Source organism: Gasterosteus aculeatus, chromosome X, assembly GCF_964276395.1.
Source record: "Gasterosteus aculeatus chromosome X, fGasAcu3.hap1.1, whole genome shotgun sequence".
Classification (NCBI taxonomy): domain Eukaryota; kingdom Metazoa; phylum Chordata; class Actinopteri; order Perciformes; family Gasterosteidae; genus Gasterosteus; species Gasterosteus aculeatus.
In genome coordinates, this window is record NC_135698.1 from 2,717,910 (window position 1) to 2,728,508 (window position 10,599).

A 10,599-nucleotide genomic window follows, 5' to 3' on the forward strand; every position below is an offset into this window, starting at 1 on the left:
CCCCGAAAAAAGTTCTGTCAGGCCCAACAGGAAGCCCCTAAGCAAAATGCATGTGAAATGATGTTTCTCTTTTAACAGCCATAGCACTTTTCTGTACTATCGTCGTCAGAATGAATTCTAAAGAAGGTTTTCAAGCAATAATAATAGGAAGATCTCCAGCCGGTGGCCTTTGAAGATGTCCCATCTGGCTCCTCTGGGCTGGAGGCATCTGACGCTCGCATGTTAGTTTAGTTTGATTTGCTGATGAATCATCGTCTGCCGAGAGAGAAACAGAGAAAAGGACCAAACTTGTGAGTTCATCCCCTGAAAGCTCTGAACCCTTAATGTAAGCAGGACGCCAGCTGCGCACACTTGTAAAGTTGTTATAATCCTCCTTGACCTATAAACAGGAAAATACATAATATAAAGCATCATGGCCCCGCATGTACAAATAATACCGTGAACGTTGTCCTTGTAAGGCAATGTGGTCCTCGGAGTCCGACTGCAGATTCTCATTCAGTTCACGTTGACGCAAATGCAACATGCAACTTTATCCAATGAGCAGAGGCACCGTTCGGACAGGAGGGCAAAAAGTCCAGCACAAGAGGATTATTTGGAATGCATGTTGATTCAGGTGACCACCCCGACCGGGCCCTGAACCATCCCGACCATTGTCACTCTATATGTTCCACTTTGGAGCCAATGACTCGGATCATCACGACCTCTCGTTGTCAGAGATTGTGTCGGTATGAAATAATGAGGTGCGAGTTGGGTTGTGGTATTTATTGTGAAGCTGTTGCGATCGGCTTGATATTTTTCTCAGATTCATTATTTAGAACCTTAAAGGAATCGTACACCAGAAGCGGACATCGGGACCCTCAAGCTGCCCTGAGTCTTGAAATACTAAAACACGCGTTTTGAAGATTTGAATACAGCTAAAAAAAGATTGAACTCCTTCAGGTTTAGACTACTGGTATGAATACAGAATAATATGCACATTGTTCGTATCTCTACTGTAAAATAATGAAGAAAAAAATAAGCTTAACTGCATGACTAATATAAAAACTTAACAAAGCCAAGTTATGGAGAATTTCACTGAAATTAATGGAAATGGTTTGTGTCTTGTGTCCTAATAATAGTGTAACACAAAAGAACATGGCCACATGGGAATACAAATAATTACAGTTCAAGTCTATAACAAATATGTATTAAAAAGACAACGGATTTGGCAGCTGTCGCCCGCATCTCAATCCGCTAAAGTCATATCAATGGAGTTTACTGGGAAAGTGATTAATACCACTCCTTCAAAGTCAATTTTTCTTTAAAATTTAGAGGGGGGGGGGGGGGGGTAAAAATGATAAATATGGAGTTACAATTTGCTGTGATTTAAATACAAATATGACAAAATAAAGAATTTGATGTTGGGTCCCGTGACGATCAGATCCTGGTCACGTGACCATCACTGTTACAACTAAGGAGACGCTGTTTTCACATGAGCGACTCCCACAGAGGACCGGCGGTGTTTGCTTGTTCTCTCTGTGTGAGGGGGTGGGGGGGAGACAGGGGGGGAGACTAGGGGACGGGGGGGGGGGGGACGTGATATTTCAAACAGCACATCAGTGCGTTTATGTATTGAGTGCCCGGAAATTTTTTCCAAATAAACACAGCTTGATTCGACCTGGGTGGGCAGACTTATCAAGCGACTAATTCTATAAACAAATGAGGGAATAACCCGAAACCTCATTGGCCGAAAACAAGTGAGTGTGTGTGTGTGTGTGTGTGTGTGTGTGTGTGAGGGGGGGGGGGGGGGGGGGTTCAGCGCAATGAAATTTTAATTAATGTGGGTGGGCTGAGAACACCACCGACTGTTTATGATGGTCAATTTATTCCCCATGTGCAAAGTCAACATAACACAGCGTGCACGTGCAACAAGCACCAACATGTCGCGGGGCCCGGACGGGGCCGCGGGAGTCACTCAGTGCCGGCGGAGGAGGAGGAGGAGGTGGAGGAGGAGAGGAGCTCCGGGAGCAGCCTTCACTTTCCCCGGGAGACACCCCGCCGCGTCCCCGGCGCCATGACCCTCTACCACGGCCGCCTCGGGATGCGCCTGCCGGCTCCCCAGCTCCTCTACCTGTACGGAGGCGACGGCCGGGGCGGGGTGGTGCCCGCCGCCCTGGGCTTCGCGCCGGCCCGCCAGGAGAGTCCGCAGAAGCCGCCCTACAGCTACATCGCGCTCATCGCCATGGCCATCAAGGGCGCGCCGCAGCAGCGCGCCACGCTCAGCGGCATCTACCAGTTCATCATGGACCAGTTCCCCTTCTACCACGACAACAAGCAGGGCTGGCAGAACTCCATCCGCCACAACCTGTCCCTGAACGACTGCTTCGTCAAGGTGCCCCGGGAGAAGGGCCGCCCCGGCAAGGGCAGCTACTGGACGCTGGACACCGGCTGCCTGGACATGTTCGAGAACGGCAACTACCGTCGGAGGAAGAGGAAGGCTAAGAGCCAGCAGGACGCGCGGGACCCCAAAGCCGCGGGGCACAAGCGCGCCAGGGTCCTGGGTCCGTGCGGGGACCACCGATCCTCTCTGGGACGTCCCGCTGGCTCGGAGGCAGCGGCGGCGCAGCCGGACGCCAAAGCGCTTCTGGTCGAGTCGAACCGCGCGGAGCCGGCTCCCCGTCACCCCGGTTCCGAGCTGCGCCCCGGCCGAGACGCACGTGCGCACGTCCGGGGCCGAAGGACAGCGGCCAGTGGGGGAGACGAGGAGCGAGTCGGTTTCGGAAACACTGACCCGGGCGCGCGCGTGCAGCACGCGCCCAAAGGGCACGCGCTGAGCGTGAGCCCCAAATCCAAAAGTTTCAGCATCGAGAGCATCTTATCCCGCGGCGAGGGCGAAGCGCGCGGCGGCGTCCCCGGGCTGTCCGCGGGGACACCGGGGACGTGCGCAGAGCCCGGCGCGCCCGCGCCCGCGCCCCTCGGCGCGCGGCCGCACCAGTTGTACCAGATGGGATTCCCGCTGTGCTCTTACCCGTCCGTCGCCCGGCTGCATTTTAAATGAGAGCAGCTCGGGACCGTCCTGCGTTTTGCCCACGAACGGAATTGAAATTGGTTATTATTTGTGGTCAATGAGCAAAAAAAAGTGTTTAAAGTGCGCACGAGGGCCAGATTGTGAAAGTGAAAGCTCGGCGCTTCTCTCTTCATTAACTAAGCGGCTGAAAACTAAAAACTAAATGATGTTCAAACATTTCATTGTGCTCTGGATGTGTGCAGAAAAGGGAAAACAACAGTGTGATTTATTTGACAAAAAATGTCAAAATATAAATTGTATTGGAAGGTTGTAATGTCACTTTGCCGTGACAACATTCTGTGTCTTCTTTTATAACGCTTTTGATATCAAGGATGCAGCTCTCAAGGGGACTGAGGCCTGTTCAGTGTTTCTGTCCTGTACACTTGATTTATTAAAAATGTATTATTTATCCGATGTGATTGGATAACATTGACATTTTCTCTGCCAGCAGTTAAATCAACTTTACGCGGACAGTAAGAAACATCATCAAAAAGAGTTTCACTGTTCTGGTGTGAAACGACAGAGCAGTTTGATCCGTTGGAGTCAGTTTAGAGTCAGAAGAATCACGTGACGGCCCATCATCTAAACCGGACAACTGACGCCTTTTATTGAAATCAATATAGTGATTGAATATGGTGAGAAATGACTGGTTCTCTTTGTGCTTACATGATGTATAACAGGAGTATTAATCCATGCAGAGAGGATTTCGTCTAACAAAGGTCCAGAACATCTCTGTTAATAATGACGCTATGATTTAGCTTTTTATATTGTTGTATGTGTCGTTAAAAATAAAGAAAGTTACGTTGAATAATACCTCAACAATATTCATCATCAGTTTGAGAAAGGTCGTGGTTATCTGAAAATATTTATATTTTTTCAAATGAAATAAGATTCATGAACAGAGAAAAGAAGTAAGATATATCAGAATCAGAACAGTTTTTTGACAAGAACGTTACACAAATGTTGGGAAATGTTTGGGGAAAGTTACAAAAAGTTTAATTATCAAGTCATCATTTGAAAATATTGATAGATAATAGTACGTTAAAATAAGTATATTTTGAAAGAGACAAGTGTAATTGAATATAGAAAGGATGTCCAAGAGTGTGTAACGGTAAGAAATTGTCCCGGGGTTGTGTGAGTCGGAGTCAGCAGGGGGTCCCGTGCGTTGTTGATGAACACAACGGCATGCAGGTGGGTTAACACCATGAGATTATTCCTTCGAATTTCTCACGTGGTAAATAAAAAAACAAAAACAAAACTCACTCGAGGTCCCATTGGTTTATGTTTCACTTTCATTTAACGACCACCCTCACAGACGGAGACGCCTTAGACCTTAAACGCCGACTTCCAACCTCGACAACGAACTTTCTTAGCTCACAAATTAGCGACGTGTGAAGAAGCTTCAGTCCTGTCTCTCTGATTACAACTACAGCTTCGGAGTGAGCCGATCTGAGTTGCGTCTTGTGTTGCAGACAGCTGCATGAAGTCAAACAGCCATTTCTAAATATAGGCCTGTGGCTTCGACACACGTCGCCTGAAAGAAGCCGGAGGAGCCTTGCAAATCAGGAATGTTTGTTAAAAATAAATAAACTTCCTCACATTTTAGGGGGAGAACTAGCAATCACAAGCATTTCCTGTGTATAGGGTTCTTTCATAAATAAAACACTACAGACAGCTCTGAGGGGAGAGAAGGGAGGAAGGGAAAGAGGTATCCGTCAACGCTTTGTCTCTTTGGGGCTTTGGTATTAACTCAGGAAGCCCTTTGGCTCCGCTGGTTCTTCATCCTCCAGCGAGTCCGCTAGAAGCAAGGTGGAATAATTTGTGTTAGTTGTCTGATGGTCCCTTTTTGATCAGTAAAAGATCCTAAGCAAGCAGCCCTTACAAAAGGAAGATTCTCTCTCAGACCTTCAACATGGCACCAGTCTGATCTCCCCTTGTGTATCAGAATGCAATTAATTCTAAACAACAAAGCTAAAACGCATGTGGGGCGGGTGGGGGGGGGGGGGCTTCAATGTTTCTGTATCATCAAAGAGGGGCCCAACAGAAAACGTTTGGGATACTCTGCTTTAGCCAAACGGATGTTTAGGCGACAAAACAAGGAGAAGTTCGATTCAGGCAACAAACCACCAACAGTTAGATTCAGGCAACAAACCACCAACAGTTAGATTCAGGCAACAAACCACCAACAGTTAGATTAAGGCAACAAACCACCAACAGTTAGATTAAGGCAACAAACCACCAACAGTTAGTTTAAGGCAACAAACCACCAACAGTTAAGGCAACAAACCACCAACAGTTCGATTCAGGCAACAAACCACCAACAGTTAGATTCAGGCAACAAACCACCAACAGTTAGATTCAGGCAACAAACCACCAACAGTTAGATTAAGGCAACAAACCACCAACAGTTAGATTAAGGCAACAAACCACCAACAGTTAGTTTAAGGCAACAAACCACCAACAGTTAAGGCAACAAACCACCAACAGTTCGATTCAGGCAACAAACCACCAACAGTTAGATTCAGGCAACAAACCACCAACAGTTAGATTAAGGCAACAAACCACCAACAGTTAGATTCAGGCAACAAACCACCAACAGTTCGATTCAGGCAACAAACCACCAACAGTTAGATTCAGGCAACAAACCACCAACAGTTAGATTAAGGCAACAAACCACCAACAGTTAGATTCAGGCAACAAACCACCAACAGTTAGATTAAGGCAACAAACCACCAACAGTTAGATTCAGGCAACAAACCACCAACAGTTAGATTACGGCAACAAACCACCAACAGTTAGATTCAGGCAACAAACCACCAACAGTTAGATTAAGGCAACAAACCACCAACAGTTAGATTAAGGCAACAAACCACCAACAGTTAGATTAAGGCAACAAACCACCAACAGTTAGATTCAGGCAACAAACCACCAACAGTTAGATTAAGGCAACAAACCACCAACAGTTAGATTACGGCAACAAACCACCAACAGTTAGATTAAGGCAACAAACCACCAACAGTTAGATTACGGCAACAAACCACCAACAGTTAGATTCAGGCAACAAACCACCAACAGTTAGATTCAGGCAACAAACCACCAACAGTTAGATTACGGCAACAAACCACCAACAGTTAGATTAAGGCAACAAACCACCAACAGTTAGATTAAGGCAACAAACCACCAACAGTTAGATTCAGGCAACATCAACTTAGTTTAAGGCAACAAACCATCTAACTGTTGGTGGTTACGGACATTGTTAGACCCCCCCTCGCCCCCCCACACACCTTTGAAGAAAAGAAAAAAGAAAAAAAAAAGAATTAGGGTGGTTCCTTTTTTCTTTTCAATTAATTGCATTATAATATATAAACTCTATGCAACCTTAGTTTGGGAACCACTGGATTAAGGCAACAAACCACCAAAAGAAGCCTTCTTTTCTAGTCAAATGGAAAACTTTATTTTTTGTCACCTGTTCTCACAGCGTTGGGAAAAACAACATAACTATTTTTGAAGCTCTCAGTAAAAACTATTTTCCTTCCTGTCCTCTGCCGTCGAGACCATAACTCAAACCCAACTCCTTTCTCCAATCCAAACACGCCAGAAACACACACTCATCCCTTCCTGTTTAACAGAGCTTTCCAGGAAGCGTGCTTGTGTGTGTGTGCACTGTAACAAATTGCTGTAAATTTACGGTGCATTTCTAACGGTATCTTACAGTATGTCATAATAACTGTAACATACAGTTAAATTTCCATCCCTTGCTTGTAAATTAACGGCCAATGTCATGAATAAACAGTTAAACCTGTCAATTTACAATAATAGCAGACTACCGTAATTCAACTGCATGTTACATATATTTTATGAAGTGGTGGAAATACACATACAACTGCAGTGAATCACAATCCATCTACATCTGTTGTAGGTTAATGTATGGAAGCCCATGTCAGCCACTGAAAAACAGGTCCTGTAGGTCATCATAATGAGATAGTATCTCATGAGATATGATGATGACTTTGACTTACAGGACATTACTATACATGCAGCTGTCACTTTTATCCAAAACGCCCATGGTTTGACATAATTTATGTGGAGTAATAGGGGGTTAGATGTCTTGCTCAGTGACACTTCAACTTGGCACAGGGAGCAGCCAGGATTCGAACCAACAACCTTGTGAGGATTCAAACCAACAACCTTATGCTGCCCAGCACACCCTCCCTATCCCATGCGCCTCCTTCGCTGTCATTTCAGTGGCTGGAATGTAAAGATTATAAATATTTGTATTATTCAAAGTGTTCATTGCCTAAAAGAGATTTGAGTGTTAATCGTGACCGACTGCTCCTGAACGTGACGTCAGACGCGTAATCTCAGTTCATCCAGAACACCTGTGCAGTTCAACATCGGAGGAATTTCTCATTGCCACGACTCTCCAAGTAACGTTGGTAAGTGTTATTTGTCTAGCATGATTAACATTCTCCTTCCTTACATCTTGTTGTCTTCCTCAACTTTGTAATTTTTATATTTTACGAGTGTTTCTAAACATTTAATTTTGGTTTGTTTTACAGAGGGATTAAGGACGCCAGCCGTTTGCTGCGGTCAATTGAAAGTGTTCCATAGCATATTGCTGCAGTTAGTTTACCTTGTTCCTAATGATTTTATGATTCATTTTTTTATTATTGTATACATACGGCATATTTTATGTTTTGTTCTTGGTTACAAATGTGTAACATTTTTGTCTGAAAGGCATCTAATAAACTCCAACCACTATGACCAAAATGATTTTGGTTGTCTTTCTTTAATTTGTGGGGAATTAAATGCAAAAGTATATGGTTATAAGTAAACGGTAACATTCTGGTATTTATAAGACAAAAACAGTAATCGTATTGGAAACAAACTGTAATCCGTTATACGACAACATACCGTAAATTACGGTAGGGCACTGTAAATAAAACAGTAAGTTACTAGCGTCGACTGCCAGTAAATTGCTGTTAATTCACAGTAAAATTCGTTGAAGTTTATGGTAACATACAGTAATCCATTTTACCGTAACATAGTGTAAAAACCATTTACGGTATTATACCGTAAAATAACGGTAAATTCCTGGCGTCCTTGCTGCCAGTAAAATACCGTTAATTTACGGTGACATTTCTTAGAGTGTGTGTGTGCGTGTGGTTGGAACATCACATGTAGAAGCTTTCATCAGGTGGAATCATTGTTCTGTGGTAGTTTTCTGTCGCAGATAGCGACAAAATAGACCAGCATTAAATAAATGAAAGAACTAAAATTCATCTTAGTTTATGACTGTTGCCATCTTTACTTTTTGCAAATGGTTTACGGTAGTTGCTATATTTGGAATGCGGAGGAGGGACGTAGAAATGTTGTATAGGGCTTTAGTTTTGGCAGAAACCTGTCAATCAACTAAGCCTGCCCTAAAGCAGTAGTTACGTTATGGTCTTTGACACTAAATGGACCATCATTTACTAAAATAATTATTGAATCTTTGAAGAAGACGACATGAACTCATTCTGCATCCTGTCAGCCTGTCAGTCACATCCCCATTTAAATCTGATGTCTGTTGCCCTTTCTCCATTTTCCTCATCTAACAGGGAGTAACAGGGAGTATTTCTTCTAAACAAATGAGTTTGGAGGTGAGTGATGGCCTCTTGGCTTTGTTTGTTAGTATTTATTTCTTCTGCTTCATTAACTGAGTTTTACTTCATATAGTTGTGATGAATAGTTATATTTAGCACAACTATATGAGATGCAAGATGCAGTCACTGAACTTTACGGGTTTGTCATTGAGTTTAAAGCGAAAGTAAAGTCTAAAGATGGGTGTGGTTCCTGAAAGCGTGCAGGAAGAAGTGGGGTAGTGAGTGGGGAAGGGGTCACCCCGTCATGGCTGCTGGTCATAAGCCAGCTCACAGGGCTGGTTCATGTACCTGTGATCCCCTCAGGATGAAAGTAATCACCTTTGGTGATTTTTAAACTTTTTTTGGTCAAAATTTAAATTTGTTCAATACTTTATGACCAAATACCTGCAGAGGAAATGACATCCATTCAACAGCATCAATGAAAGCTTTGTTTGTATTGCATTTATACTGGATTCCATGTGATTGGAAATTATTTTAACTCCAGCTAAACTCACTCGTGGTTTAGCTGTCAACGCAGCGGATAATACTTTTCACTTTTTGTGATTTAACAAGAGAGTGTCATCGCTTTCGTGTAAAATCCAGTCCCAGCTCAACCCTAAATCACACGGTTAAAAGCCGGCTGGTTCAAAAAGGCTCCTATCCAAGTGTTTATTATATTTTTTCACTCTCTGCGTAAACCGACTACACTTGTCCAAATACACACTCACCACCGGGGGAGGAGGGGGCATGATGGAGATTGATGGGCTTGGTTCAGGCCACATTAGCTGCTAATCAAGTTAGGTTTCCTGGCACAGCGCTCTATACATCATTATGTGCCTCAGATGTCTTCCAGATCACGCCTGATGCTGTTTGCATGCAGAGAGATCACAAGGACACACAGAGCACCAACATGAACTCCTGAACAATGGCACGAAGTCAAAAACCTCAGACCTGCAAGACATCTTTACTGGAATGTTTCAAATGTGTTAGTGGTAGTTGATCTGTGATTGCAGCGCACTACATCGTCAATTTCTCCTGCTTCTTTTTCACCAAAATGCAGGTTACTGTTGGCTTTTAGGAGGTCCTACTGGCTTTTATTTAAAGGCCCTGTGAAACATATCATATCATCATCAAGTTATCATGCTCTTTAAGTCCTTTGGCTTCAATACCATCAAGTGGAAAGAAGCAAAAGTAGCCCATAGAAATCTAAAAAGTCTACGATACATGTACATGTACAGATTTGTAAATTAAAGTGGTACAAATTGAACGAATAATCTGTTAAAAAATAATTCAAAGGCAAGGTAAATACATATAAGTTTGATTCATTTTATTGTATTTTACAAGTATGCCTTGACTTTCCTCAACACATCTTTTCATTCTTGTGTTTAACTGATCTGTCCATTGAAGTTCACATACAATTCCATCAGTTTTACAATATACATAGAAATTCACCGTTAGACTTTCATGATTTATTTCAGTGCTACATAGCTTGAGTGTTCATCACAGTCATGGCAGCATGTGAAATAGTCAGCAAATACAATATATTGGATACACATACAGAGATACCAATTGTCTGTATTTGTAGTGTTGCTGGGGACAACTGATCTTTTGGGTAACCTTACATTAAAATGAGTTAGATTTGGGCAACAAAACCAACAGGTTTAGGAAAAAAAGCTACATATGGTTTGGGCACCAAAACCAAAAGCAAGTCCTGTGTTCGTTGGAACAATCCACCTTCAAAAAGTGCTGTCTTCTGATGATAGAAACTCCATCGTTCGCACTGACTGTTGCTTAGTCCCGTGAGTGCATTGAAAGAGGTGCCTCATTGGCTGTTTGTTGGGATCGTTTTTGTCCCGAGTACATAAAACCCCAATAGAATGCATTTCACAACTATTTCCCAACCTGCAATGATTTTGGGCAGGAGGGTTG

At 43.4% G+C, this 10,599-nt stretch overlaps 1 protein-coding gene across 1 annotated transcript; it reads left to right on the forward strand.

The window, feature by feature from the left end:
- The first annotated feature begins 1,897 nt into the window (after positions 1-1,897).
- LOC144383695 (forkhead box protein L1-like) lies at positions 1,898-3,859 on the forward strand. Its single transcript, XM_078082370.1, has one exon. It carries the CDS (start codon positions 2,054-2,056, stop codon positions 3,035-3,037), a length of 984 nt encoding a protein of 327 aa, XP_077938496.1. The 5' UTR covers positions 1,898-2,053; the 3' UTR covers positions 3,038-3,859.
- Positions 3,860-10,599: the final 6,740 nt, after the last annotated feature.